The sequence below is a fragment of the Corvus kubaryi genome, unplaced genomic scaffold, assembly GCF_017639235.1.
Source record: "Corvus kubaryi isolate FWS band 111438036 unplaced genomic scaffold, C.kubaryi_AGA036_p1.0 split3-37304, whole genome shotgun sequence".
Lineage (NCBI taxonomy): Eukaryota > Metazoa > Chordata > Aves > Passeriformes > Corvidae > Corvus > Corvus kubaryi.
The window spans coordinates 701,745-729,407 of record NW_024582087.1 but is presented as its reverse complement, the minus strand read 5'-3'; the positions used below and the strand labels follow the sequence as shown (position 1 = coordinate 729,407).

The following is a 27,663-nucleotide window of genomic DNA, read 5'->3' as shown; positions in this document are numbered from 1 at the left end:
CGGGCAGCGCCGCGGGCCGGGGCAGGGCCGGGGGCGGCCCCGGGGCTCGGCGCGGTGGCACGGCCGCGGTGACAGCCGGCTCCCGACACGGGGCGACGTTCCGTGCCCGCTTGGAACCCGGTGTGCCCGTGTTTGAGTAACGCAGCGCAGTGTTTTCCTCCGGAGTTATTCGGCCGCTGGTGAAATTACAGATCCTGCCCTTGTTGGCCCATCGGATCTCAGTGTTCAGGCTCTGATCTGAAGTTGCAGCCCCGCTACAGGTGCAGCCTCGGCCCATCCCGTGAGTGGATTCTCCTGGTAACGCGTTTCTCACACACGTCACATCTTGGTTCAAAACCTTAGTGCAAATGTGTGTCACACAGCTTTGCTGAAAGGTTAAAATATCTCTGTAGCATTGCCTGAGACTGATGATACCTTTTTTCTCTCTCTTTTTCTTTTTTTTTTCTTTTTTTTTCTTAAAAAAAAAAAAATTGCCTAAAGCAGTGGAAATACTTGAAAGCTTCCTACTAAAAACAGGCGTTTGTTTCAATGTGGTCCTTATTGCCTGGTTTACTGACATAAAGAGAATTACCTTTATCACTGGCTGTCTTAAAGCTATTGTAGTTCTGATCTACCAGTGTGATTTTACTTACTTGTTTATTTATTTACTTTTGGTTTTGCGTTTCATTCTGTTTGACCAGTGATCCTTGGCTAGCCAGGCTTTTTTTTTTTTTAATTTATTCCTGTCTCTAGTCAGTGTCCCGTTTTGGTTTGGTTGTGTGAAGGTGGTGCTGGTGTTTGGTTTGTAATCTTGTAGGGCAGCGTGCAGGGACGGTCATAAATCTGCAGCAGGGTTTGGTGGCTTTTTTTTTTTTTTTTTGTGTGTGTGTGTGTCTCTCTCTCTCTCTGTTTTACTTTCAGAGCAATAACTTAACTTTTGTCCTTGCTCTGTTGAGCAAAAGTGAAAGTTAGATGCTGGGTGCAAACTTCTGCAATCAGTTATCCTTTTTAACCTTTCATAGCTGTAGATTCCTCGTGCGGAGGAGACTTGGTGAAAAATCAGTCGCCTCAAAAAGTAAACCGGGAGCGATTGAAGCTTTCTCTTCTCTGAGCAAAACAGCTTAATTATAACAGAAACATTTGCTCCTGCAGTCACCTCCACAAGAGGCAGTTAATTAAAATCTGTCACTGCCCAACCAGGGGCTTCAACTGGAACCTCCTGTGCTCTCCAGGCTGGATGGGGAGCATGACACCCTCCTGTTATTCCTGCAGATGCTCACGGAAGACACTGAGGGAGAGGAGCAGGAGCGTTCTCGATAGTCCTGTCTCGGCACGATACCAGTCTAGGTTTGAATTGTTGCCACCTTGAACGCACTGGGCTGTATTTGAAATCTTAACGAAAAGATGTAATTTCACTTCCACCTGGCCCGTGGCAACAGGTGCAGGTTTATGGAGTAGCTTCTGGAATGTTCTAGCACTCGACCCCCGTTAATGGCGGGGTCTGGGCAGGCCCAGCGCTGCCACGCCAGCCCCTAGAGGGGAAAATACAGCCCGGTTCCTGTGCCTAAGTTTTAGTTCTGTGGGTTTTTCCCCCTTCCCCAGAACCTTTGCTCTTGAAGATGGTGAGTAGCCAGCCTAAGTACGATCTAATTCGGGAGGTTGGTCGTGGCAGTTATGGTGTGGTGTACGAAGCGGTCGTCAGGAGGACCTGTGCCCGCGTGGCCGTGAAAAAGATCCGGTGCCACGCTCCGGAGAACGTGGAACTGGCTCTGCGCGAGTTCTGGGCCCTTAGCAGTATCAAGAGCCAGCACCCCAACGTCATTCACCTGGAGGAGTGCATCTTGCAGAAAGATGGCATGGTGCAGAAGATGTCCCATGGCTCCAGCTCCTCCCTTTATTTACAGGTACACGAAGCCGAGGGAACGGGGTGGAAGGAATCGGTAACAATGTGGAGCTGGGGGGAAGGAGGTGGGGCAGCCAGGGTCGTGGTTTTGAGGTGTGCTCAGATAGGTGAGGGGATTGTTTGCATTGCTGACACCCAGAATTTAATAGAGGTCTTTAAAAAAACTGAACAATCACCTGGATCTTGGGACTTGGAGCCGTGCTGCTCTAAAAGACTCCAGAATTTGTATTTCATGCAAATCTGCTTTGATAATTTGCGGAAGCCCCACAGGTGAAGCCCAGGGGAGGTGCAGGCTGTGGAGTTCTTGGCAGCAGCCCTGCTGCAGGTTAAAGAGCACTCCTGTCCTGGGATAGAGCTTGGAGGAAATGCATCCTGGGTGTCCTTGGAAGAGGAAGTCACTGTCTTGTTTTGTAGGAAGCCAACACTTAAAACTCTTTCAGAAACAAGAAGCAATTGGTAGCACATCATGAGCTGTTTCTTTTTTTCATAAATAAATATTAGGCTCTTGAAAGAGGGGTGAAGGTATGATAAATAAGGGAATAAATATCAGTCTGAAAGCATCCTTTAAGTTTGAAGGTGTGTGTTTTTGAAGAATAAGTAGCTCTGGGAAGACACTGAAAGATAATCTAATTAATTCCCTTGTCAAGAAGCAGCCCCAAGTATAAATCACCCCTTGGCAGCAATTTGTGTCCCTGGTTTAAAAAGCCAGCAGCCTGCTCAGTGTTTGCTGTGTTATCCCTAGTCAGCTCTCATCATTTCAGTTTTCATTGTCATTCCTGCTGTCTGCTGTGGGCCTTTTGTTGGTGAACAGCCCTGCAGATCCCGTTGTGCCGGGTGCTGTCCGAGCCTGAGAACCAGGATCCTTGGCTTTGCCAGCTCCCTGTGGCTTGGGAGCCGTTCCTGACTTGTTCTCATGCAGGGATTAGGCTAAAATTATACTGGCCAGCTCATGGGGGAGAAGTCAGTGCCTTACCTTCCTGGTTTTAGTGGAGCTGCCAGGGATTGCTTCCAACTTGAGGGCAGATGTGCAGGGAGGAGCTTTGAAAGCCCCAGGGTGGAACTGTAAGGTGGGGGAAGAGCTTCCAGCTCACCCCCAGCGCTGGTTTGGATGGTGGTGCTGGAGAGCAGCTGGCACAGGCACCTGGCCCCTGCCAGGCACAAACACCACAGATTGTTGTGCTGCTCCAGAGGGAAGAGCAAAGGGCAGAGCTGAGCTGACTGGCAGGGTCACTTTCTGGTAGCCTGGGCTAAACTAAGGACAATGAGACACCCCTGTCCTCTCCCAGGTGATGTCACAGAGCTGAGCTGCTGCTCTATGTGAGGAGACTGAGGAAGGGGTGTCACCCTCTCCTGGGGCAGATTCTTAGTGCCAGCTGAACCAAATCTGTGGAGTTTGAGTCCTGAATTAGCTTTGTCTGCTGGTGCTTTGCCACTGTGACAGATGTAGGGGGTGGATTTTGTTGTCTTAACTCGCACAACATCTGCAAGTTCAGCTCCTGTGACTCCGTGGAGGGCAGAGCTGTGTTGGTGCCCTGTTGGCAGAGGAGACTCCCTGCTCTCCTGAGATACCTTAATCTCACTGTTCCTGACTACAAACCCTAAATAAGACATTTTTTAGCTCTAAAATAGATTTACTGTTTAAATTGGTCTGGGAAGATAGCTGTGAATTACTACCATTTCTTTTCTTGAAAAGGTCCCTTTTTAAAAGCACTTCAAGATGCCTCTCTGAGTATTAACACACAGCATAATTTTTGAAAGCCAGATTGATTTAGTATCCATTGGTTTACTGCTAACAGGAATAATTGCAGGACTTTGCTTGCAGAGCTGCCTCAGAGGAGCTGAAGAAGCAAATGCAGTTGTGTAAACAGGATTAGTAAAAGTGATTGCAGGTTTTACTTTGCTTTCGGTGTGAAGCAGCTGTGAGAACTGGCTGCTCAGCTTGTGTTCCTGAAAATACCATGCGGATAATGATGGTGGGAAGGGTGTTCCGTGCTCAGCTGTGCCTGTAGATCAGTGTTCTCCTGAGCTCAGGGGTCCTGTGTTAACTTGCTGGAATTCATTAATGTGTCAGGAATGGAGAACAGGCTTTAAAAATCTCTCACGGATAAATACAGCTGCGTGGAGTTACTTGTGAGACTTTGTTTATCCCGAAAAGCTGTTGGCAAAGTGGGTGGGACAGGCTTTGTCAGGGTGGGACGCTGTCCAGCTGGGACAGATGGGAGGGTAATGGCCACTGGGTATCTTTAAAAATTCTGTTATCAGGGTCGAGCTCCACTTCTGGGCAGGAGCCTGAGCTTGATATGCTCCACACAAGTGAAGATAAGGAGGCTGGCAAATACATTGTGATTTTTTTTTTTTTTTTTTTTCCTTTTCCATAAAAACATTTGCATAATGTTTACTTTTCCCTGTTGCAATATCTTGCTCTCTGGATTGTTGAGAGGAGGATCAAACAATCCTAGAATGGTTTGGGTTGGAAGGGATCTTAAACCCCATCTCATTCCCATGGGCAGGGACACCTTCCACTATCCCAGGTTGCTCCAACCTGGCCTCGGACACTTCCAGGGGTTCAGGGGCAGCCACAGCTTCTCTGGGTAGCCTGTGCCAGGGCCTCAGCAGCCCCACAGGGAAGAAATCCTTCTGTATAATTAACCCAAATTTCCCCTCTCCGTGAAGATCCTGCTTTCATTCATTTTTTCCATCATATCCTTTCATTCTCATGTTCATCAGGTAGTTACGACGTTTCTTTTCCCCGTTGCAGCTTGTAGAAACCTCATTAAAAGGAGAAATAGCCTTTGACCCCAAAAGTGCTTATTACCTGTGGTTTGTGATGGATTTCTGTGATGGAGGAGACATGAACGAGTACCTGCTGTCCCGAAAGCCCAACCGCAAGACCAACACCAGCTTCATGCTGCAGCTCAGCAGCGCCCTGGCCTTCCTGCACAAAAACCAGATCATCCATCGGGACCTCAAGCCCGACAACATCCTCATCTCCCAGAGCAGGGTGGACGCCAGCGACCCGGAGCCCACCCTGAAAGTGGCGGATTTTGGGCTGAGCAAGGTGTGCTCGGCCTCCGGGCAGAACCCCGAGGAGCCCGTCAATGTCAATAAATGTTTCCTGTCCACTGCCTGCGGCACCGACTTCTACATGGCCCCCGAGGTGTGGGAGGGACACTACACGGCCAAGGCAGACATCTTCGCCCTGGGCATCATCATCTGGGCCATGCTGGAGAGGATCACCTTCATCGACACCGAGACCAAGAAGGAGCTGCTGGGCAGTTACGTGAAGCAGGGCACGGCCATCGTGCCCGTGGGCGAGGCGCTGCTGGAGAACCCCAAGATGGAGCTGCTCATCCCCGTGAAGAAGAAGTCCATGAACGCCCGGATGAAGCAGCTGATCAAGGAGATGCTGGCGGCCAACCCGCAGGACCGGCCCGACGCCTTCGAGCTGGAGCTGAGACTGGTCAACATCGCCTTCAAGGACAGCAGCTGGGACACGTGAAGGGGCTCGGCGGGAGCTGCCTGGCAGGCAGAGCCTGAGCTCACCTGCAGGGGGTGGTTTTCACCTCACTGGAGTTTCCCGACAGGAATGTTGAGTTAGCCACGGTGTAAAATCCCAGAGTGAGACGTGAGGGTGTTCCTTGGTGTGCACTGGCAGGGGGATGTTGAAAGAGCCAACACTACTTGATTTCCAGCACTCTGTCATGGAGTGTCTCATACATTCCAGTTTCCTATGTCAGTATTAGGAACTCTCATGGAAAAAAAAAAAAAAGGAAAAAGGTTTGCATGCTGGCAGTGCAAATCTTGAGGCTTTGTAATGTAATCTGTGTATATATTTATGTACATGAGTGACTGGGAGCGTGTGGCACTTAAATTATTTGCTGTGGGTCTGGATGACTGGGGTCTGCTAGAAGACTGGGTGAGGAAGGTGGGTGAGAAACACTCCTTCTTCCCCAGGCCTGAATGACTTTATTATTTATTTTTGTTATCTGATTTCAGAGACTTGACTTTGTAAACAAAAAAAAGCAATGCAAGGGGATCAGCTGCTTTTGAAGTGCTAACGTGGCTGATCTTAGCACTTAGAGCTTAATGAGCTCATCACCGAGGGAGTCAAATTAAAAATGTACAGTCAGGTGCTGGCAGGGGACTGGGTCATTGATCATTTGATTTTGCTTTTATTTATCGATTAATCTGCCTTTTCTCAACATGCTTTCTGCTCTGGTGTCTATAATCCAATAGCACCTTGAGGATTTATCACAGCAGAATTCTGTGCCATTCCTCAGTTGATGGAAACACGGATGAGGGAATCCAGCAGCATGTTCTTAAAATCCTTCAAAATGCAGTGGCAGCACAGTTTTCCCACTAACTGGATCCAGCTGATAATCCTGGCCATGGCCTTTTCCTCTCTGGCACTGCCCCTGATCCAGTGGGGATGAGGGGACAGAGGTGGCTCTGGCCCGTGGCTCACACCTGGTGTCAGAGCTGGGAGAAGGCTCGGTGACAGGTATGTGAAGGGTGCCAGCCTGGGTTGATTTATTTTTTTTTTATTTATTTCTCCTCCTTTTAAAGAAGTGATCTTTATTTGAAAGCGCAGATGGGAGGATGGGGAGCTTTGGAGCAGCTGGAAGCTGCTTATCCCCAGCTCTTGTTGCACAGAGCAGATTGAGGCTGGGAGAGGTTTTGCTGAGGCCACCTGACTCTGCAGGGCTGACAGAAGCTCTTTGTACCAGCACAACACTTTGTTCTTTTGGGTGCAGGACTGACCTTTTCCGTGCAGTTTGACCTTTTGGAACAAGCGGAGTTAAAATTGCCTTTAAAGCTGCAGGAAAGGCCAGTTTTCTTAATAAATTCAATTTAATTTTTTTCCTCCACCCAAATATTACTTGAAAATGGCTGTAAGTATTTCCATGTATAATTTGCTTTTTGAATACTGTTCCCTCTTAGTGCCTGGGGAGCAGTTCTGGGCACTCAGTGTTTATTCTTTGAGTGTGAATAAACTAAATACCATTTTTTTGTTTTTTCCAAGAGCAAAAAAGATTCTGATTCCACCCAGCTGCTGAGGCTTTACAGGCCACAGGTGGTTCTTAGCTGGTGCTGTGTGAGGCTTTACAGGCCACAGGTGGTTCTTAGCTGGTGCTGTGTGAGCTGGTGCCCGTCACCCAGCTGGCCTTAGTTTGTAATTCTTGTTATTTTCTTTCACTTCATCGTTTTAGGGAGTGATCCTCAGACAAACACACTTCACTTCTGTGCCAGCTCTGCCTCCCAGTTCTCACATCTCAGCAGGGTCACTGGATGAGTAAAGTTTGAAGGGGGTTTATAATTCACGTTAAACTTGAGAGCTTTTTAAAAATAAGGGGGTGAGCGTCCCCTTCTCTCACCCAGGCAGAAGTCATAACCAGGGTGTGAACCTCCTGCAGAGTAACACTGCTCCCCTCTGAGGTGCTTTGTGACTCACCCGATTCCCCTCTGCAGGGTTCCACTGCCTGCAGGGCAGAAATGAAGGAATGGCACAGGGAAGTCTTGGGGTTTTTGACTCCCGAAGTGTTTCTTTGCACTGATTGCCACTTTATAGGTCGGGGGTGCCTGAAATCCCCCTCATGGTGCTTATCCTCGCTGTTGGGTGACACTGGTAGTCCTCGAGCTCTGTGTTCTCTTTGAGTTTTGTTGTCTGAGGTCTTTGTTTTGAGAAAACAAATCAAGTTGTTGTAGCAGCTGCGGGGTCGTTCACCAGCGTGACACGAAGTCAAGACACTTTCCAGCACTTGGGAAAGATTTTTTTTTTCCATGTTTTTCTTTAAAAACTGTAAAATATATTTTATGGAGAATTTATAATGAGGAAAATTATTGTGTAATTTATTAAGTTCATGACTGTTTTTGAAATAAAATCTTGAATTTCAATGAAGTTTTAGGACTTTTTATGGGGAAGTGCTTTCGGTCAGTGCAGTGTCAGTGCTGCCCTCCAGGGACAGCATCCTGCTGCTCCCACATGCCCTGAGAAACCTCAGGAATAAAGGTGAGGAAACTTCATTACTTATCCATGACAGGCAGGTGTAGCCCTCATTTTCATGTTTTAATTAGCAGTGCTCTGGACAGAGGGTTCTGCAGACTGGAAATGCTGTAAATGAGTTCCTCTTGGAATTTACCCACAACAAACCCAAGCCCAGTGCTCTCCCCTGTGCCTGCACCTGTGGATTCCTGGTGCCAGGAGTGGGCAGATTCCCACCTGGCAGGAGCCTTGTGCTTAAGTCAATGCAGTTTGGATTTAGATTCCTTTTTTTTTAGGGGGTAAAGAATAAAGACCTTTAGTAAAGGAGAAAGTCCCACTTTTGGTTTAGTTCTAAGAGTGGTGATTTTAAATACAGACACAAGCTGAGTTCCTTCCCCACAAAATGAAAAACAAACCATATATATATATATATAAATATATATATGACCCATATATATATATAAACTATATATATAATATGTACTGTACTTTAAATATATTTAGCCCATAGGGCGGGCAGGGAGCTCTGCAGGGAAATGCCCTGGTGCAGAAATTAGATATAATTGAGCCCCATCTGGGCTGGGAGAACCCGAGCTCAGCTCTGCTTTCCTCGATCTGCAGAGGCTTCAGGCTGCAGCTTGCCCGTTCCTGGGCTGGGGTTGGGAGCTTGCCTTGTTGGTGTTTTTGCTTTGTTTTGGTTCAAGCAGAGTCTCCCTCGGCACAACCCACGGCGTGCTGGCAGCTGGAGCTTTGGGGGGAGATAAATCCCCCTCCAGGGAGCCCCAGCCTCCACCCCACCCCTTGGAAAGGCCCTCCCTGCACGGAAACAACTTCCCCCCCACCCCACAGGCTCAGGTGGCCTTTGGACTGCGGGTGGCACAAACAGCCCCTGCTCTGTGTGGCTTTTCCCTTTGCTCCATCTCTTCCCCTGCTCTGTGCCCCGTGAATCTTCCCGGGGGCCATCGGTGGCTCCGTGCTTTGGATCCTTCCTGGCAGTTTGGGGACGGGAGGGTTTGGCCCAGGGAGAACCAGCTGGGAGCATCTGAACACCAACTCCAGCGGGTGGTGCTGGCCGGGGCTGCTCGGTTCCCCCTTTGGTTGGAGGGGCCGGTTCTGCAATTGCTGTGCTTCAGCACAAGAAAGGCTGAGGGATGTGCCTGGAATGCCACAAACCATCCAGAGCGTCTGAGGGACACGGGGGAGGTGGGAATACCAGACTGAGCTGCTGCAGATGCTGTTGAGGAGCTCTGGAAGTGTTTTGGGGGAATCTGAAACCCCATTTTTAGGAGCAGGGTGCTGTCAAGTGACCTGAGGCTGGGCCAGGCACCACGGCTGGAAGAGGAGCCTGGGCCGTGTTCTTGCTCATTTCAGAGGCCCCTCTACTCTCAGGTTTGGGATGGAACCAGATGCAGCAGTGGTGGGTTTAGCCCCCCATCCTGACCCTGGGCTTGCTTCCCTCAGTCCTGGCAGCTCATTCCATCTCTGTCTTTCCTGGCTGTCCCTGTGGTCCCAGCACTGCCCAGCCCTCGCCTGCCGTGGGGTTTGGAGCCCCTTTGAGGGGTTGGAACATCCACAGGAGCCTCTCCTGGGCCCGGCTGCTCCAGTTCCAACTCGCACCAACACGTGGGTGCCTGCCTCGGATTAGGTGCTGGTTTCACATTTATTCATGCCCCTTTGAACCCTTGATATTTTTAAACTTGTCTAACAAGCCTTCCACCCCTGCCCTCTCCTGAAGGAAAGCCTGAGCCCTCTTTGGCTCCTCCCCGGGCGGTGACATTTGCATGGACTTCGGGCCTGAGGAGCTGCTGTGGGCTGTGAAAGTGAACCAGCCAGTAGAGACAGCTGGCCGGGCCACCAGGTGCTGCATTCCCAGCTGCACCCAAGTGATTTCTGAAATTATGTTTTGAAAGGAGAAACGTATCTGGAAAGAGCTCAGCAGGACACGGTGGCTTCTGGTCACCTGGAGGGGTTGGAGCAGTGCTGGGAGCAGGGTTGGTTCATCAGGAGAGGAAAATGCTGTGGAAGGAGGATCTGTGCTCTGGGACTCGTGGCCTTTGGGGACCTTCTCAGCCTTTTCTCACCCTGGAAGTTTCCACAGCTGGCCCCAGCTGTGGCTGGGTTTCACCTGGGGTTGTTTTGCTTGCCCAGCTCTGTGCTCCCTTCCAGCCGCATGGAAGAGCAGAGAGAGCTCTGAGTAACCTTAAATAAAACCAAGGGACTTGAGCATCCACATGACCCCAAAAAGCCCCCTGGTGCATCCACAGGAGGCTGAAAATGGGGTAAATGCCTTCCTAGAAGTCACAGGGACAAAACCTTTATCACCAGGAAAAGCAGGAGCTGCCTGGGAGTTTGATGCCAGGAAGAGCCCCTCAAATCATCCCTTTTTTTATCCCAAAGGGAATCTGCCTTATCCAAATATTCCAGTTCAACAGCAAGTGCCTGGCAGGTGCTCCAAGGAGGGTGATGACTCTGGGACAGGCATTTGGGAAGAGCATCCCATGGGGACAGGCTGCATCCGCCAGGGAAAGGTGATTTCAAGGCCGCTCTTATTCACTTGTGGCCACAACAGCTTCCAGGATTCCAGCTTGGAAAATAAAACACTTCCTAATGAACAGTGACTCATGTTGCCTGGAGTTAAAATTAAGGTCCATGAGGGAATCCAGGGGCAGATCCCAGAGCTGCCACGGGTTTCTCTGTCACTTGGCCTGATCCTATTCCCTGTCTTCCACCGAATATTCTCAAGTGCTGCCGCATCCTGCACACAGAGCCCAAGTGTTGCCTGCTTTGCTCCTCTCCAAGTTTATTAGAATAAAAGAGGTGGTTTGTCCCTTCCTTGCTTTCACTGGGAATTTTTTCCAGTGCCTGCAGAGCTTGAACAAGGCCTGGTCCCTCTCATCCTGCCCAGCTTCCATTTTAGCTCCCGTTTTCGTCGGCACAGGAATCCTGGCCCCAGCCCCTTCCTGGTCCTGCTGCCATGGCCGGGAAGGTGCTGGATGCAGCCCCAGCCCCGTTCCCGGCACTGGCTCTGGAGCAGCAGCTCCTCAGGAAGGAACTGGGGTGGGGACAGAAGTGCTCGGGGACAGGTCCCCTCTCATCCCAGGATCTGGGGCCGAATGCCGTGGCTTTGTCCCCACTGGAGCCTCCCCAGTGCCTGTGACCAGCCTGGGCCGGGCTGTGACCCAGCTCTCCATCCAAACTGGCTGCCAGAGGGGTGCAGGGAGCTGGTGGCTCCCCAGGGAGCCCTGGGGGCTTTCTCTGGCCCCGCTCCGAGGGTCTGGGAGCCCAGATCAGGGTGCAGCAGGTCCTTCCCCCTCTGCTCCGGTGCCACGTTCGCAGCCCCCCGGGCTGGAGCTGGGGATGGAGGGGGCCGGGATTGTCCCTGTGGGAGCACTCGGCCCTCGGGGAAGGGAAGAGGGCAGCGGTAAAAATAACCTCTGGGCCAGCTCCAGCCCATTGTGGCTTCCTGCGATTTACAGCCCTTCCCGGGGGGAAGAGGCAGGCACCGGCCATCTCGGGGCTGGCTTTGACCCTTTCGCCGCCACCGGAGAAGGTGCCAGAAGGACCTTTCCTGCCTGGGCAGGATCCTGGGGAAGGGGATTGTGGTGGGCTCCTGCTCCTGAGCGGCCCCCAGCACCCTGGGGTGGGTGTGGAAGGAGAAGCTGCTGGAGTGGACATGGTTTCCCTGCCCCACTGCTGACCCGCCGAGAGACTCGGAGGCAAAAATCTCTGCTGCAGATCCCGAAATCCCGGCCGGGTTCCCGTAAGGAGGCGGAGGGAGGGGGGGAGCTGGCAGAGGTGAGCTGGAGCTGCTGGAGGAGGGGGGTTAATGCCGGGCAGGGCCTGGGGCAGGGCTGGGAAGGGGGATCAGCACGGAGTGGGCTCCTGCCGGCCGGGCTGAGCTGGGCTGGCAGGGGTTAATGGGCTGGCTCTTCCTCTTCCTCTTCCTCATCCTCTATATGAGGCTGCTGCCGGCTCTGGGCTCAGTTTGCCGCGGCAGCCAGAGGGGCAGGAGCTGCGTGAGACTGGAGCATCCCATCCCTGCATCCCATCCCTGCATCCCTGCGTGGGCTCAGGTGAGCGAGAGCATCCCCCACCTGCCTGGCTCAGGTCCTGGCACAGGTCCTGCCCCTGGGGAGGGTGAGGGCTCAGCCTGGGCACCTCGTGCTCATCCCTCGGGGCACAGGGCCAGACACCGCGTGCCTCAGTTTCCCCGTGTGTACTCCGGGGTGGGTGCAGTGTGGAGCCCGTGGGCTGCGTGTGGAGCTGCGTGGCAGAGGGCTCGTGGGCTGTTTGCTCCCGTGAGCTCTGCTCTGCCCGGCCCCGTGTCCCTGCTGTCACCCAGGGCTGGTGATGGAGTGGCTCTTCAGGGCCCTTCAGGCCTTTTCTGCACAGTGGGACCCATCCGCTTCGGGCATCTACAGCCCCAGCTCCAGACTCCTTCCCCCACCGCCGGATTCACACATGGGCGCTGGGGTGAGCTGAGCAAGGGCCAGAGCACCCCAGGGCTGCCGAAACCCCCTGGTTCCGTGCCCTCACACACGGAGAAAGGGAGAATCTTCCCTCCCAGCCCAGCCTGGCTGTGTGGGGCACGGCTCGGGGACCCCCAAACACCCCCAGCCGTGGGGCAGCTTGCCAGCTCTCCTGAGCACAGCTTTGTTCTGCCGCTCGGGAAGACGAGGCGGCGGCCGGCTCCGGTATTTTTTCCTGTTGGAAGCCGCTCCAGGGATGCGGGTGAAGCCGGCGGATGCTCGGCGCTTCTCCCTTCCTGCCCGGGGGCTGTTCCTGGCTGGGCTGGCAGGACTCGCTGCCTGTGCGGCATTTGAGGGGACCCTCAGCTCTGCTTCGGCCCCATCCTCCTCGTCCTCCTCCTCACCGCCGCACCCTCGGGGCTCACCCTGACTCTCCTCTCTCCTCCCAGGGCTGAATCCAGGAGCCGAGCGAAGCTTCAGGAGCCTCCCCAGCTGCCACACCGGACCTGCCCGGCCACTCCGAGGGGAACAGAGCGATCAGCAGCGCCGTTCCGGGGCGATGGTGCCCTTGGGCAGCCCCAGCCTCGCCGTCTGCGCCTCCAGCAACCTGCGCCTCATGGCCCCCGGCCGCGGCTCCCCCCTGGCCTGGCTGAACCGGAGCCCCGAGTGCCCGCAGGGGCCGGGGGGCAGCGGGGGCCGCAGACCCAGCGCCGTGGAGCGGCTGGAGGCCGACAAGGCCAAGTACGTCAAGTCCCAGCAGGTGATTAACAGGCGGCAGGAGCCGGCGCTGCGGGGCTCGCCCCGGCTGTCCCCCCACGGCCGGCGCCTGCTCGCCCGCCAGCAGTGCAACGAGCTGTGTCCGGGCTCGGAGCTGGGCCGGGACGGGCCCCGGAAGCTGCCGTGCCCGCAGTCCCCCGTGTCGCGCCGCAGCGGCAGCCGGCGCCTGCTGAGACCCGACTCGCTCATCATCTACCGGCAGAAACGGGACTGCCTGGCCGGGGACAAGGAGAACACCAAGGGCTCGGGGCTGGTGCGGCGCCTCTTCCAGGGACCCCTCAGAGACAAACCCCCCAGCTCGCCCCCTGCCAGGGCGCTGGGCGAGGGACCGCCGGCCCCCCAGAGCCCCGAGACCCCCATGCTGTGGGCGCCGGCGGAGAAGGAGGAGGCGCGGACGCCGGGAGGCAGCAGCGGCGGTGACGGCGGTGGCATCTTCCCCGTGCCCGGCAGCCCCGCGGCGCAGCCCCCCGGTGCCCCCGGGAAGGAGCCGCTGGCTCTGCGAGTGTCGCTGCCGCTTTCGGAGAAGGAGCGCTTCTTCAACTACTGCGGGCTGGACCGGGCGCTGGTGGAGCTGCTGGGCCGGGAGCGCTTCGGGCCGGCGGGCTGGGACAACGCCTCGGTCCGGCCCCCCGGCTCCTGCGAGTCCGAGCCCGAGCGGGCCTCGGGGGGCAGCGAGGGGGACGCGGGGCCGGGCGAGGAGGAGCCGGACGTCCGGCTGGGCTCCGCCGTGTCGGTGGTGGAGCGCAACGCCCGTGTCATCAAGTGGCTCTACGGCTGCCAGAGAGCCTGGGCGGCTGCCAAGGAGTCCACGGTCTGAGCGGGGACGGCCTGGCCGCGACGAGGACACCCGTGTGGCTCCCGCTGGCTGGACGTGGCCCCTCGCCCTCGCTGGATGTGGCCCACGGGCTGGTGGCAGCCATGGCAGTGGGGATGCTGCAGGCAGGGAGAACCACCAGGTCCACAGGCTGAGTGTGGTGAGGGCACCCGAGGGGCAGGTGAGGAAGGGACACCCCCGGGTGAGTCTCTCCAAGGCCTCAGGGCCGCAGGATGCTGTCTCCCTGCTGTCCCCCATCATCTCCATCCTCCCTGTCCCCTGCCCAGGAGGGTGGGATGGGCCTGCAGCCCCCACTGACCACCCGTGTCCTGCTCCAGCTGCAGCCTGGGGGGTGGGCAGAGCCCGAGTCCCCTGTCGTGGGCAGTGCCCACCCCACAGCCCCCTCCTCCCCAGAACAGGGGCTGCTGGGGCCAGAGCAGCCCTCAATAAATCTGTTTGGGTTTTTTTTCTAGCCTGGCAGTGTGTGCAGCTGTGGGGGGGATGCTCCAGGGCTGGGGGGGCTGCTCCCCCTCCCCACCTTTGGGGTTGTGCTGCTTCAGGGGCCCTGGGGCTGTTGGGGGGGGGTGAGGGCAAGGAAAGCACCAGGCAGAGCTCAGGGAAAAGGGGCACCCTCGGGGTCTTTAGTGCAGATATGACACCCAAACCCACGGCAGAGCCCTCGGGCACGGGCAGGGCGCTGCCCACCAGCAGTGGGGGGCCGCAAGTAACTGCTGGAGAGTCCGGCTGGTGCATCCTCCTCTAGTTGCCCTTGGGGGCGTTTTTATTCCGGATTTCGGCCAGCTTGCCAGCCAGGAAGCCCCAGTGGAAGGCCCCTTCCTCTGGCTCCCGCAGGTCACTGCCATCGTCACCCGGCGGCTCCCCAGGGCTCTCATCCGGCTCCGGGGGCGGCACCTTCTTGTCCGGCCCCGACGCCTGCTGCCACTTGGTAGCAAAGAGATCCCAAAATCCAGGTGCCTTCTCAGTGTGGGGCATCTCGGACGGCTCAGTGGCCAGCGGGCTGGGGAGAGAGTGGGGACGGAGATGTCGCTGCAGGGACTTTCTCCCCAAGCCCCACGATGCCCCCCCTCCATGCCGGCTCTGCCCCGCCCGGCCGCACGGGTGCAGGCCGGGTAGGGGGATGCAGGTGATGGGGTGGGGGCTGTGGGGGCTCGGCAGTTCCCAAGGGTTGGATCCGGGTTCTGGGGTCCCCCCCAGCGATCTGCAACTTACTGGTCTGGGCAGGGCTCCGGGCTGAGCAGCTGGTGCTCGTCCTCGCGGGTGAAGAGGGATGAAAGCGTCCGCCAGCCCCGGGCACCCACCCCCTGCACCTGCGGGAGGCAGCGCCGGGGTCACCGGGGACCTCCGGCTCCACGTGCCCCCCCTGCCCCCGCATCCCCCAACCCTCTCCTCACCTTCCTCGCCAGCTGGGACACGGGGCTGGCTCCCTCCTCCATCAGCGCAGGGGGCTCGGCCGTCTCCATCAGCTCGGGGGGGTCTCCCTGCAACGAAGCCCCCGGTGAGGGCAGGGGTGCAGGCAGGGGGAGGGCAGCGAGGTTGGCCACCCTATTTTGGGGACCCCCCACCCTACCTCGTCCTGCAGGGCCCCGTCCGGCCGCGGCCCCCCCAGGCTCTGCAGCACTTTGGCCTTGTAGAGCCGCCAGAAGCCCTGGGCCATGGCGAGGGGTTCAGCGGGGCCGGAGCCGGCGGGAGCCGCGGGCAGCGGGGCAAGGGGGGGCCGAATGGGCGACCCGGCGATCCGGTGGCTTCATTAAAGTTTCAGCGGCCACTTGCACCGCACAAAAGGAATCTGAGCCCGGGCTGAGCCGGGGGCAGCGCGGGGGCGGCCGCTCTGGTCACCCCCAAAACCCACCCTGACCCCCGCCGCAGCCCCCCGTGCCCCTCGCCCACTTGGGACCCCCAGGGCAGGAACACCCCCGCCCACGGTGCAGAGGAGGCTCTGGAGCTCCGCGCTCCCCCCGCCGCGTGTCCCCATCTATAATTGATCACGGGCGAAACACGATCAGCGCCGGGACGCGGCGCTGAGCCCTGCCCGGCTCATCACAGCGGTGACCGGGGCAGCACGGGGAGCACGGGGACACGGGGGGAGCGCGGCGGCAGCGCGGGGACGGTGGCAGCGGGGCTGGGGGAGCGCTGGGGACGCGGCCGTGCCCGGGGAGCGCTCCCGGTACCGGGGACACCGGGGGGGCGTGGCTTACCGCGATGGGCGTGGCCTGTTTGGCGGTGGGCGTGGCTTACCGCGGTGGGCGTGGCCGCGGCCTCGCTCTCGCGGTTTGTGGGCGGGGCGCGGCGCGCAGCCGCCGCGCCTGCGCAGTGCGGCCCCGGCGCGGCGTGCGGCCGCCATGTCCCCGCGCAGCGGCCGCCGCACCGGCGCGCACCGGGCGCACTCGCTCGCCCGGCAGCTGAAGACGAAGCGGCGCCGGCGCGACCTGGACGAGATCCACGCGGACCTGAAGCCCGAGAACGCCGCGCGGCTGCTGCGGCAGGAGATCGACCCCGACCTGCCGGGCTGCGCCCAGTTCTACTGCCTGCACTGCGCGTGCGTGCGGCGGGGGGCTCCGGGGGGCTGCGGAGGGGGAGCTCCAGCCTTGGGATGGGCTTGTCCTGGTCCTGGGGGGTCCGTGGTTCCCGGCGGAGGTGGGGGACTTGTCCTGGTCCCTGAGGTTCCTGGCCGCTGGCATGGGGTTATCCTGATGCTGGGGGTCAGTGGCCTCTGGGAGAGGGGTGCTCAGGTCCTGGGGGGTCCCTGCCCCCTTGGGGGGGTTGCCCTGGTCCCAGGGGTAATCCCTGGCTCCTGGCGAGGGGGACTCCAACCCCTGGGGGAGTATCTTGTCCTGGTCTCGGGAGGGACCCTGGCCCTTGTGGAGAGCTTGTCCCGGTTTCAGGGTGAGCTCTGGCCCGTGGAGGATTGTGGTGGGACCCTGTCCCCGGGGTAGGACCCTCCCCAGCTCTGCTTCAGTCTTGGGGTCCCCCTCACCCCCATCCTTTCACACCCCAGGCGCTACTTCGTGGACCTGAACAGCATGAAGGAGCACTTCAGATCCAAGGTGCACAAGAAGAGGTAAGAGGGGGCAGCCCCCCAAATTCTCCGGGGTGAGGGGGGTGGCAGGGGCAGTTGTGGGCTGGTCCTGCTCAGAGGAGCAGGTGGAAGCTTCATCCCCTCTGTGCCCCCCAGGCTGAAGCAGCTGCGGGAGGCTCCGTACACGCAGGAGGAGGCCGAACGTGCTGCCGGGATGGGCTCCTACATCCCCCCAAAGAAGGTGGAGGTGCAGACCCAGCCCCTCGAGGAGGTCACCGAGATGGAGACATCCAGCTGAGCGCAGGGACGGGGGACTGAGAGGCTGAGTGGCTCTGTAAGGACGTCTTTGTCCTCAGTTTTGCGAAAAAACATGTCCCAGGACAGCCTGCCAGCAAAAACCACCCTGCTCCTCCCACAGCCCCCCTGGCCAGGGCCCTAACGAGGAGAAGGAGCCAGCAAGACCCTGGGTGCCCTCGCTGTGTCCTTCTTCTCCAGAAAGAGACAAGCTGCTTGTTCTCTGAGTGCTGGCAGGACTTTCTCTCTGCTTTTGGAGCAGTTTTAGGTCTCTGTCCTTAGGTCAGAGGTTATCCAGCGATGCACCCATTAAAATATGTCAACTAACAGTGTGGCAGCATTGAATGTGAGGGTGATGGTCCCCCCAAGGGGTGGGGGGGACACCTCAGGGTTGTGCTCTTCCCCATCACCCAAAGGTATCTGTGCCAAGAGCCTCATCCCAGAGCTCTTGCCTGGCAGGGTGCTAAAAGTCCCTCTGCCCTCCTGGCAGGGAGTTCCCAGGCAGCTTTTTGGGGGGGAATATGAGCTTGAGTGACCTCTTCATCAAGCACTTGGGTTTGCAGCGAGCAGCTGGTTTGGGCCTTGAGAGGCCAGTGCTAGTGTCCCCTTGGTGAGGACACTTTGAGGCTCCTGTCCTCAGAAACTCAACTGCAAATGATCTCATGTTCCTGGAGGGCTGGGGCTTCCTGGCGTGATCAGCCTCCCTCCCTGGTGTTTGCCACGGCTGCTGCTGGTGCCCCTTAAGGGGACATTGTGTGACAATGCCACCAAATTCCTGTCCTCGATGCATCCCTCCTGCCACGCTGGGGGCTGGGAATGCGCTGGGAACAGATGACAGAGCAGCAACACAGCTGTGCTGGGTAGGGGAGGGTTTATTTCCACGCAGCCTGCCTGGATTTGTCCCCCCGGCCCAGGGGCATGGGGAGCTGCGGCTCGGCGGGGGGGCCGGGAAGGCTGCAGCCGCCATCCCAGCGCCATCCCAGCGCCATCCCAGCGGGATGCGCCTGCCCGGGGGACGCGTCACCGGCCCTGTGTCCCCCCTGCCCCGTTACCTAATGGCGCTGGCCTCATTCCAGTGGGGCTGCAGCCACAGCACATTCCCACGGGGACTGGGGGGCTCCATGGCCATCGCTGGGGTCCCCCAGCCCCTCTGCTTCCGTGGGGGATGGAGATGGATGCAGCTCCCGGCTCTGCCGTCCCTCTGTCTGTCCGTCCAGCCTCTGATCCGGTGGTTGGTCCCGATGTCTCCTCGTGGCTCGGGCAGGGTCTCAGCTCCGGAGCTGGAAGCGGCTCCTCCGTTCTCCATCCCGGCTGCCCAAGGCAGGGACAGGGGGGGACAGGCGCGTGTCCCCCATCCCCGCATCCATCGCGTGCCCAGGCGTGGCGGGAAGGGCTGGATGTGGCGCAGGTCAGCTGGAAAGTGGCCGCAGCTGCAGCTCCGCTCGGGCGGGGGCCAGCGGGTGGAGGGGAACCCCAACACCCCCCCGGGGACCGTCCCCACAGCCCCGCCAGCCCCCTGCTCACGGCTCCGGGGGGGCCTTGGCGGGGTCAGCCATTCTCCGGGCGCTGTACAGCGACAGGCAGAGTCCGGCGGCCGCCAGCAGCAGGGCCAGGGGGGTCAGCAGCCGCCCCCCCGGCTCAGCTCCACGTCCTGCTGCCAGCTGCATCTGTGGGGACACACAGGAGAGCAGAGGGGAGCGGTGGGGTACCCCCAAAGCCCGCGGTGACAGGGGCCTGGGGCCATGAATGTCCCCATCACACTGGGTGGTGGAAGGGTGATGGGGGCAGCTTTGTGCCCCTCTGGGCATCTCAGGGGCGGGTTTAGGGTGCCCCATGCAGCGCTTGTGGGGCTCCATCGGCAGCATCGTCGCTGCTACCGTGGAGCTGGGATACAGCCGGGAACGGCTCCCGCGGCCAGCAGGCCTGGTGGGCAGTGTGGACAGGATCCCGGGGGTCCCCATGGGCTCCCCCAACCCTGCTCGCCCCTTACCTGGAGCAGACGGAAGTAGCCCGGGGTCAGGCGTCGGGGGCGGATGATCATGGCGTGACGGGGAGCAGTGGGATCGGGCCCCGTGGGGCGGCAGCAGCGGGGCTGGGACCCCCCGAGCCCCCGAGCGCGGCGAGGGGCTCCGTGTCTGTCGGCGGCCCCGCGGCCCCTCGGGCAGGGCGCAGCACCGGGCGGGCGCGGAGCAGCAGCTGTCAGCCGCGATCAGCGCACGCTGCTCCCCGGAGCGGACACGCCGGGCGGGGGGGGCCAACGCCAGCTCAGGGTGGATTTGGGGGGGCTGAAGGGCTGGGCTCAACTATGGGCAAGTCCTTCCGCAGGCCTGTATGGGGCTGCCTCAGCTTCCCCCCCTGCGAAGGGGTGTGAGTTATATTTTGGGCGGGGGTGACACCCCAAAAACTCCAGGGCTGAGCAGGGGCTTCCCTCAGGCTCTTCTGGGCTCTGTGTGGCCAAACCTTGCACCCACGGGGCACCTGGGGGTCTCCCACTGGTGCCACAAGTGCTGTCGGGCCTCAGCCCTCGCTGCGGGCAGCGTTTGGGGGGTGACACCGGCTGTCATTTCCCGGGGCTTCCAGCGGCCGTGTGTCACCGTCCCGGCTGTGACTCACTGCGGCCTCGCCCCGTGGATCGTTCTGGGCCGTCCCGGGCAGGCGGCCGCGGCGCTGAGCGGCACCCGGGCGCGCCAATGGGGCTGCGGCTGCCGGCGCAGGTGGGACCGCGCCCGGCGCAGGTGAGAGCCGCGCCCGCCGCCGTTCCGGCCCCGCCGCCGCTCCGGCCCCGCCGCCATGGAGCCCGTGCGCTCCTGGGGCCCCGCGCAGGCGGCCGCCTGGCTCCGAGGTAAGACCCTGGCTGTCCCCCGGGCTCTGGGGTGGCGTGTCCCCAGCTTGGGGACGTGTGGCTGGGCTGGTGTGGCTAGGGGTGACAGTACTTCCCGTCCCTCATCTCCTCCCTGGGAGGGGCATTCCCTGGATGGCAGGGGGGTGGAGGGGGGTCTGGCCGTCCTCAGCGTTTAGGTTGAGGCCGGGTGAACTCGTTGCATGGAGAGGACTCTCCCATCAGCCAGGGGTCACCCCTAGGGTCACCCGGCCAGGAGCCAGAGGGACACTGGCAGGGGGGACTGATCTGTGGCAGGGCTGGACACGGCGGTGCAGGGGTACCCCTTCGAGGCCTGGGGGCTATCGGGGCCTGACCTGCTGGGGCTGGACGCGGGGGTCCTGGAGGCACTGGGCGTGTGGCCCTTGGGCCACCAGGAGCTGCTGCTGGAGGCCGTGGAGCAGCTCCGTAACCTGGTGAGTGCCGGCATCCCGGGGGCTGCGGGATCCCAGGGAGGCAGGGGGGAGCAGGGGGACATGGGGGTTCCCTGGGCTGACAGAGGAGGATGTGGGATCACCCTAGTCTGGGTGGAAGGGGGCAGATGGGGACACAGGGGCACCCTGGACTCAGTGGAGGGGGGTTTTGAGGGGACCCTGAGCTGGACAGAGGGAAGGACATGGGGACACTGTGCGCTGGGTGAAGGTGGGGATGTGGAGGCACCGCGGAGACTGCCCCGCCCGTCCATCCCCTGGCATCCCTGTCCCCCCCAGGACACAGGGCTGGTGAGCACCAGCCTGCGGACACTGACGGAGAGGCTGCAGGAGCTGGCACAGGGCATCCAGAGCCTGGTGCAGGAGGGGCTGTCAGCAGGGGATGCCCCCCAGCCACCCTCCCTCACCCTCCTGGCCCAAGTCATCGACCTGGTCGGGGCTGCCAAGGAACTCTTCTCCTGGCTCAACAGGTCTGGGGCGGGTGAGGGCACCCCTGGGTGCTGGGTGCCCCCCACTCGGGGGGCTGAGTTCTGTCTTCCCCCAGGTACCTCTTCTCCACCCTCAATGACTTTTCGGCCAGCCGGGACATCATCCTGCTCTGTGCCCAGCTGGCAGAGATGCTGCATGTGGTGAGTGCCCAGGGCTGGCTGCTCTCCTGACCCCCAAAGCTCTGCCGGCTGGAGGTGGGAGGAAAAGCTGGAGTGAGGGGAGGTGGGATGCAGGGGGGTTCCCCATGGGGTTCCCCCATCTGGGATGGAGCCATCCCTTCATGCTCATTCCCACATCTCGTCCCCTAGGACCTTCCAGCGGCTGAGAGGAACAGTGGGATCCTGCAGATTGTGAGTGCTGGGTGAGGAGGGGGTGGCAGGCCCGGGGGGCTGCCAGGGCTCCCCTCACCCCCCGCTGTCGCCCGCAGTGCCAGCACATCGTGGGCATCTGCGAGAGCATCGTGGGCTGCAGCCCCCCGGCGCTGCTGGACTGCAGGGCTGTACTGCAGCGCGTGGGGCTGGAGCTGCCCCCCGGCCCGCAGGGCAGCCCCCCGATGTCCCCCAGCACCCCGACACTGCCCCTTGGCCTGTGGCAGCACCCCCTAACATCCCCTGACATGCCAACGCTGCCCCCCAACCCATGGAGCAGCTCTCCAGGATCCCCTGGCACCCCAACACCGCCTTCTGATCTTCTGGGGAGCCCCCAGCCACTCCTCACCGCCCGACTGGTGAGTCCGCTCCACCCCAATGCCCCCTCTGCCTCGGAACACCCCAGCCTCCTGCTCAAACCCCCATTTGGGCCCCCCCAGGGCTTTGAGATCACCTCCACCAGCTCCTGCCTGCACTTCGTGTCTGCGACCACCTCGGAGGTGAGTGAGGGGCTGCCCCTCCCTGTCTGTTACCCCCTGTCCCTCAGTCACCCTGTGGGGAATATCCCCCATCCATGGGATCCTGTGAACCTCTTAGGGCCCTATTCTGCCCTCCCCTGACCCAGAGCACGGGGGGCTGCCTGTGGCTGAGCCCATGCAACTCATGCCATGAGTGAGCACAGCCTGGGCATGGGGCAGCCCCCTCTGCACCCCGACCCCACCAGCAGCTCTGGCAGCTGCTGTGCAAAGTCGGGTTAATGGCTAACCCCCCTGGCTCTTCCTGTCCGGGAGAGTTCCTGAGTGGGATTAGCTTGGGAGGGAGGGAGAGAACCCAGGACTGGGCACCCCACTGTCCCCTTGCCTCTGCCCAGGCCCTGGCTGCCCACGGGGACCACATCCTGCCCGGAGATGAGATCGTGCAGGTCAACGAGCAGGTTGTGGTGAGTCAGGGGGATGGGGGCTCGAGGGTGCTGCTGGAATTGGTGGGGAGGACATGGACAGGGAGCTGCAGGGCTGGGGAGTACTGGGGCTGAGATGGGGAGGATTTGGGGGGATGCAGGAGTTATGACCAGCAAAAAGCAGGAGCCATGGCTGGGAAAGGTCTGGGGGACACAGGAGCCATTGCCAGGAGGATTTGGGGGATGTGGGATCTGTGGCTGGGGCGGGTTTGGGGGATGAAGCGTCCATGGGGCCGGGGCAGTGGCCCACAGCTCACCCAGGATGTGCAGGTGGGTTGGACACCCATCAGCCTGGCAAGGAAGCTGCTGGAGAAGGGGAACACGGTGACTCTGGTGTTGAAGAAGATCCCCCTCGACCTGCCCAGCTCACCCCCCTCTCCCAGGCAGCAGGTGAGTGATCCCAGCGATCCCAGTCCAACCCAAGTGCCGCACTGGGCTGAGCTGGGAACTAGGCAGAGATGCTCAGAGCCGGGCATCTCCCATCACACTGGAGATCCCTAAAGCTTTGGGGTCCATGGTGGGGTGGGCCTGGCACTGACACTCCATCCACAGCCCCTGGGAGCATTTTTGGATGCTGCAGATTCCCCTGGCACCAGGAGTGGTGAGAGCCCAGGCAGCCCAGTGTCCTTGACCTCCAGGTGAGCCCCATCCTGACACCCCAACACCCCCAACCTGGCCAGCAAGGAGATGTTTGGGTGCAGCCAGGGCCCTTTCCCTGCCCTTTTTTAGGGGGAGAGGTGCCAGCAGTGCAGCAGCTGCCTGTGAGCAGCCTGGGAAGCTGCCATGAGTCTTAAGGAATGAAAAAACAGGGGTTTTGTAATTAATTCACTTGGTAACGTTTCCGTGGGGTTGGAACTATATTTAGACATGACCCTTCTCCTCTCCCGGAATGGAAAGGCGTGCGGAGAGCCAGCGGCAGCGCAGGCAACAGCCGAGCTGGGGAGGCCGGTGGGACTGAGCTGGAGCTCTGCCACCACGTCCCCTCCAGCCCCATTCCCAGGGCAGGGAGAGCCGTGGGTGCCCCAGCCAGAGGTTGAACAGCGCTTGGGGAGGTTTGGGGCTCAGGGGTCCCGTTTTTCTCCCAGCATTGAGGCCGACTTGGACTCGGGACCAGACTCTGCCCCGGATCCGGTCACTGACGAGGAGGAGGAAGAGGTCGAGCCAGATCTGAGGCTGCCCGGGGCAGCTGTGGAGGAGCTGCCGGGACGGGGTAGGACGGGAGCAGAGGGTCCGGGGATGGAGCAGTTCCCCCCAGCCTATGAGTCTAAAGCCCTGCTCGCTGTTCACAGGTGCTGCAGAGGAGGAGGTGTGGGACAGTGGCAGCCCCCTGGGAACCCCCCTGGACACCCCCCTGGGCACGCCCCCGGGCACCCCTGCTGCCACCCGACCCTGTGCCACAGAGCTGAGCCCCGGGGCAGCCCCCGCCACGGGGACTGGGGGAGCAGAGCCCAGCCAGCTCCCTGGGGAGGTGAGAGCTGGGGAGGACACGCTGTGGGGTGTCAGAGGCTCCCCTCTGAGCCCCTGCTGTGGGTGTGCAATTTAGGTGTCCCTACGGGCTATGGTGCTGCTGGGGGGGCTCAGCAAACACTGCCCTGCCCTCGCCTCCTGCACTGCCACTAAAATCTCATCTCTGTCTCCCCGCCCAGGACAGCCCCCACACAGGACGCAGACCGAAAGGTGAGCAGGACCCTGCCAGGCTGGGCTGAACAGGGCTCTGCTCCCCCTTCCCTCCCCTGACACCCCCAACGCTGTGGTGGCAGGAGTGGCGACCCGGCTGAGCCGCCGGCGGGTCTCGTGCCGGGACCTGGGCCGGGTGGACTGCGATGGGTGGCTCCTCAAGAAGAAGGACCACGTGGGCTTCATGGCCCAGAAGTGGAAGCGGTGCTGGTTTGTGCTCAAGGGCCACACGCTCTACTGGTACAACCACCCCAACGTGAGTGGGGGCACTGGGTGTGCCCACCCCCCGCCTGGGCAGCCGGGATGTTCGGGGTGGTGCCGGACATGGCTGTCCCTGTTCCTGCAGGATGAGAAGGCTGCAGGACTCATCAACGTGGCCACCTACAACCTGGAGAGCACGAGGGAGCAGAAGAAGAAATAGTGAGTGGGGTCTGTCTGATTTTCACCCCCAGCTGGTGGTGGAAGAGGGGAGATGCTGTCCCAAGGGCACGTGCTGATGAGTCCTGCTGGGAACCACCTGCACGTCCCTATGGGGCTGGTGAGGTCCCCACAGGGCTGTCACCTTGTAGCACTCTGCCCATACTCTGAGCAAGGCCTACACTGTGTTACTGGTGTTATCTGGGATGAGGCTGAGGACCAGAGCATCTCCCATGGCAGGAAAAAGGCCAGATCCCTGGGCTGGGTTGGAGTGGGGGAGCTGCAGTGCTGGGGAGGAGGGAGGCGGCTCGAGGCTGGCCCTGTGTCCCCAGAGCAGCACAGGCAGCCACCCCCTTGTCCTCAGCGTGTTCCAGCTGTGCCACCAGACGTACAAGCCCTTTGTCTTCGCTGCTGAAACCTTAGCTGACCTGAGCATGTGAGTAATGGAGCCAATGGTCAGCGCTGGCCCTGCCACCCTGGGCTGGCCAGGACCCTCCTCCCCCTGTCTGTCCATCCTTTCCCTCCCCAGGTGGGTCAGTCGCCTTGTAACAGCCAAAACAAAGTACACGTTAGCCCACCAGGCAGTCCCAGACAAGGAAGAAGGTAATGGGGCCATCCTGGGGTGGGAGCCGGGGTCGGTGGGAGATGGGGACCCTGCAGGGGGGGGTCCTGATGGGGCAGCAGTGCCTGGTGCCACAGCCCTGGCGTGGGACCGCTTAGCCCATGATTTGGGGGAATGTGAGAGGGGGCCGCAATGATTCTCAGCCCTGGGAAGGAATTTTTGTCTTTTCCCATGGCCTCCAGACTGCTACAGTGAGACAGAAGCTGAGGACCCCGACGATGAGTCCCCCAGGCATGGATCCGACTCGGTGAGTGGCCCTGGGGGACATCCCCGGGACAGAGGGACAGAGGGACAGAGGTTCCTTGTCTCACCTCCTGCCCCGTCTCTCTGTCAGCCAAGGAAGAGGCTGCAGAACACCCCAGAGAAGGCACAGCTCTCCCCAGCCGGCAGCGCAGCCAGCAGCCCCCAGGGCAGCCCCCGGCCCTGCTCCCCCACGGGTAGGTGCTGGGGGGGAGACATCTGACCCCCTGTCACCTTGTGTCCCTCCCGTTTGCCTGTGGGTGTGCCGGGGGGTAACTCGAGTTGGCGTGTGTTTGAGTGGGATGAAGAGAGCCTACAGGAAAGATGGAGAGGGATATTTTTTGAAGGCACGGAGAGACAGGGCAAGGGGGAAAGGATTTAAACTAAAAAGAGTAGGTTTAGACTGGATATTTAGAAGGATGGTCTTCCCTATGTGAGTGGTGAGGCCCTGGCACAGGGTGCCCAGAGCAGCTGTGGCTGCCCCATCCCTGGAAGTGTCCAAGGCCAGGTTGGATGGGGCTTGGAGCAGCCTGGGACAGTGGAAGGTGTCCTTGTCCATGACAGGGGGTGGAGCAAGATGATCTTTAAGGTCCCTTCCAATCCCAACCACTCCATGAGCCCCTGCCTTCGGGGCAGGGTCATGCACAGGGGAGCCCTGCTGGGTCTTGGGGCTGCCTTTCTGCTCCAGTGACCCCCTGTCCTTGCTCAGACCCGGCTGGGGAGGATCTGGAGAGCCTGATGCGGTGCCTGAGGCAGGGAGGGGTGTCCCTCATCGGGCAGCGGCGCTTCCTGACGCAGGAGCAGTGCCGAAAGTCCTTCCTGCGGCGCAACAAGAACCCCCACATCAACGAGAGGGTGCACGCGGTGCGGGCTCTGCAGAGCACGCTCAAGGTGGGACCCCGCAGCCCCCTGAACCCTACAAATGTCCCCTGCCCATGCATGGCCCCCCCCCAAAACGTGCCCTTGCTCCGGGCAGGCAAAGCTGGCGGAGCTGCAGGCCCTGGAGCAGCTGCTGGGAGAGGCCGCGCTCACCTCGGACACGTTCAGGCGCTGGAAGGAGGAGCACCAGGAGCTGTACCAGGAGCTGCGGGAGGGCTGGGCAGGGCGGCAGGGTCAGGGCCACGACCAGGGGGATGCTGGGGACCAGCACGGCCCCCACGAAGAGGCAGCTGAACCCTGACATCCTGCCAGGACCTGGCGTGGACCGGTGCCAACAGGACGTGGAGAGCAGTGGGTGCTCTGTGCTGGGGGGGCGTTTTGGAAGGCTAAGCCCCCAGCAGGGCCCTCCCGCAGGGGAAGTGGCTTCTGTGACAGTCTTAATTTTTCCCAGTTCGTCTTGCCTTCGCTGCAGGTTGGCAAGGGGGGGGGATTTTCCCGGGGAACGTGCCCCCGCTGTGGTGCTGCCAGCCGGCCCGGCCACGGGCTCTTCTGCTGTAAATAAATGTGTTGACAGGGGCTGGTCGTGCCGTGGTTTTCCTTGGCGCTGAAATCATCAAATCATGGAATTGTTTAGGCTGGAAAGAACCTCCAAGATCATCGAGTCCAGCTGTAACTCAAGCACTGCGGTGTTCACCGCTCAACCTCGTCCCCAAGTGCCACATCCACGTGTTTTTGAACACTCCCAGGGATGGTGACTCAACTACCGCCCTGGGCAGCCTGTGCCAGTGCTTGACCACCTTTCCCACGAAGAAATTCCTCCTGACGTCCAACCTCAACCTCCCCCGGTGCAACTTGAGGCCGTTTCCCCTTGTCCCGTTGCTCCTCCCGTCAGGGAGTTGCGGAGAGCGGGAAGCTCCGCCCGACCCCCCTTTCCTCCAGGCTGAGGTCCCTCAGCGCCCGCCCTACGGGTGCCGCCCGCGGCCACTCTTCCCCCGCCAGCACCCGCCGCTCCCTGCACGGCGCCGCGGGGGCGGGGACGGCGTTCAGGAGAGCCAATGAGCGATGGGCATGGGCGGGGCCAAGGCGTTCGATTGGCTGCGATGGCGGCAAGCCACGCCCCCTTTTGCCCCGCCCTCCCGCCGGCGGAGGTAACGGTCGCGGCGCGCGGGGGTGGCGGGAGAGGCGCGGCGGCTGCAGGTGAGGGACGGACCCCGACCCCGACCCCAGCCCCAGCCCCAGCCCCAGCCAACACCCACACCCACACGGTACCGGCACCGCCATCACCGCAACGGGACCGTCACCGGCCACCGGCAGCACCACTGCCACACCGGCACCGCACCCCGCACCCTCAGAGACCGCCCTCCCCTCCCCAGCCCTTCAGGGCCCGCTCTCTCAGCTCCTTATGGCCTTCCCCCCTTCCAGCCCCTCGGGGACCGGCTCCCTCTCCT

At 60.4% G+C, this 27,663-nt stretch overlaps 5 protein-coding genes and 1 long non-coding RNA gene across 10 annotated transcripts in view; 4 read left to right on the top strand and 2 right to left on the bottom strand.

The window, feature by feature from the left end:
- PDIK1L (PDLIM1 interacting kinase 1 like) overlaps positions 1-7,777 on the top strand; it is an 8,499-nt gene extending 722 nt beyond the window's left edge. The window contains exons 1-3 of one of the 5 annotated variants that reach the window (XR_006013982.1): positions 28-1,883; positions 4,641-6,956; positions 6,999-7,777. Coding sequence is in view for 4 of the 5 variants with exons in the window: in XM_042015474.1 (XP_041871408.1) it covers positions 1,599-1,883; positions 4,641-5,381 (1,026 nt within the window). In the remaining variant the exon portion in view is untranslated. Of the gene's footprint in view, positions 1-27; positions 1,884-4,640 lie in introns of those variants that run through there. The other 4 variants (XM_042015474.1, XM_042015476.1, XM_042015475.1 and 1 more) reach the window with 4 other exon arrangements.
- A 3,963-nt stretch (positions 7,778-11,740) lies between these two features.
- Positions 11,741-14,412, top strand: FAM110D (family with sequence similarity 110 member D). Its single transcript, XM_042015789.1, has 2 exons — positions 11,741-11,938; positions 12,784-14,412. Exon 2 carries the CDS (start codon positions 12,894-12,896, stop codon positions 13,926-13,928), a length of 1,035 nt encoding a protein of 344 aa, XP_041871723.1. The 5' UTR covers positions 11,741-11,938; positions 12,784-12,893; the 3' UTR covers positions 13,929-14,412.
- A 131-nt stretch (positions 14,413-14,543) lies between these two features.
- Positions 14,544-16,125, bottom strand: CUNH1orf232 (chromosome unknown C1orf232 homolog). Its single transcript, XM_042015790.1, has 4 exons — positions 15,514-16,125; positions 15,338-15,424; positions 15,156-15,253; positions 14,544-14,943 (listed from the first exon to the last, which is right to left on the bottom strand). The coding sequence occupies exons 1-4, from the start codon at positions 15,598-15,600 to the stop codon at positions 14,685-14,687; spliced, it is 531 nt and encodes a 176-aa protein (XP_041871724.1). The 5' UTR covers positions 15,601-16,125; the 3' UTR covers positions 14,544-14,684.
- A 125-nt stretch (positions 16,126-16,250) lies between these two features.
- ZNF593 (zinc finger protein 593) lies at positions 16,251-17,583 on the top strand. Its single transcript, XM_042015620.1, has 3 exons — positions 16,251-16,482; positions 16,942-17,004; positions 17,119-17,583. Exons 1-3 carry the CDS (start codon positions 16,286-16,288, stop codon positions 17,258-17,260), a joined length of 402 nt encoding a protein of 133 aa, XP_041871554.1. The 5' UTR covers positions 16,251-16,285; the 3' UTR covers positions 17,261-17,583.
- A 527-nt stretch (positions 17,584-18,110) lies between these two features.
- LOC121658562 lies at positions 18,111-19,928 on the bottom strand. The gene is made up of 2 exons (XR_006014003.1): positions 19,247-19,928; positions 18,111-18,923 (listed from the first exon to the last, which is right to left on the bottom strand). It is a non-coding gene; the product is annotated as an uncharacterized LOC121658562 (long non-coding RNA).
- Positions 19,929-20,004: 76 nt separating this feature from the next.
- On the top strand, positions 20,005-26,791 carry CNKSR1 (connector enhancer of kinase suppressor of Ras 1). Its single transcript, XM_042015619.1, has 21 exons — positions 20,005-20,098; positions 20,393-20,550; positions 20,845-21,035; positions 21,110-21,194; positions 21,363-21,404; positions 21,482-21,781; positions 21,863-21,922; positions 22,294-22,362; positions 22,651-22,770; positions 22,933-23,018; positions 23,466-23,590; positions 23,670-23,848; positions 24,027-24,057; positions 24,141-24,313; positions 24,404-24,477; positions 24,839-24,910; positions 25,004-25,077; positions 25,279-25,343; positions 25,431-25,533; positions 26,046-26,227; positions 26,313-26,791. The coding sequence occupies exons 1-21, from the start codon at positions 20,047-20,049 to the stop codon at positions 26,514-26,516; spliced, it is 2,445 nt and encodes an 814-aa protein (XP_041871553.1). The 5' UTR covers positions 20,005-20,046; the 3' UTR covers positions 26,517-26,791.
- The last annotated feature ends 872 nt before the right edge of the window (positions 26,792-27,663 follow it).

What these genes read in the sequence shown, in the direction of transcription:
- CUNH1orf232 (XM_042015790.1), bottom strand. Translation starts at nt 15,600, where the DNA reads ATGGCCCAGGGCTTCTGGCGGCTCTACAAGGCCAAAGTGCTGCAGAGC. An exon ending in TGTCCCAGCTGGCGAGGAAG is followed by an intron (nt 15,254 to 15,337) that starts GTGAGGAGAGGG and finishes TGCCTCCCGCAG; the next exon opens with GTGCAGGGGGTGGGTGCCCG. An exon ending in CCGGAGCCCTGCCCAGACCA is followed by an intron (nt 14,944 to 15,155) that starts GTAAGTTGCAGA and finishes CTCTCTCCCCAG; the next exon opens with CCCGCTGGCCACTGAGCCGT.
- FAM110D (XM_042015789.1), top strand. Translation starts at nt 12,894, where the DNA reads ATGGTGCCCTTGGGCAGCCCCAGCCTCGCCGTCTGCGCCTCCAGCAAC.
- CNKSR1 (XM_042015619.1), top strand. Translation starts at nt 20,047, where the DNA reads ATGGAGCCCGTGCGCTCCTGGGGCCCCGCGCAGGCGGCCGCCTGGCTC. An exon ending in TGGCAGAGATGCTGCATGTG is followed by an intron (nt 21,195 to 21,362) that starts GTGAGTGCCCAG and finishes CTCGTCCCCTAG; the next exon opens with GACCTTCCAGCGGCTGAGAG. An exon ending in CTCTGCAGAGCACGCTCAAG is followed by an intron (nt 26,228 to 26,312) that starts GTGGGACCCCGC and finishes TGCTCCGGGCAG; the next exon opens with GCAAAGCTGGCGGAGCTGCA.
- ZNF593 (XM_042015620.1), top strand. Translation starts at nt 16,286, where the DNA reads ATGTCCCCGCGCAGCGGCCGCCGCACCGGCGCGCACCGGGCGCACTCG. An exon ending in TTCTACTGCCTGCACTGCGC is followed by an intron (nt 16,483 to 16,941) that starts GTGCGTGCGGCG and finishes TTCACACCCCAG; the next exon opens with GCGCTACTTCGTGGACCTGA. An exon ending in TCCAAGGTGCACAAGAAGAG is followed by an intron (nt 17,005 to 17,118) that starts GTAAGAGGGGGC and finishes TGTGCCCCCCAG; the next exon opens with GCTGAAGCAGCTGCGGGAGG.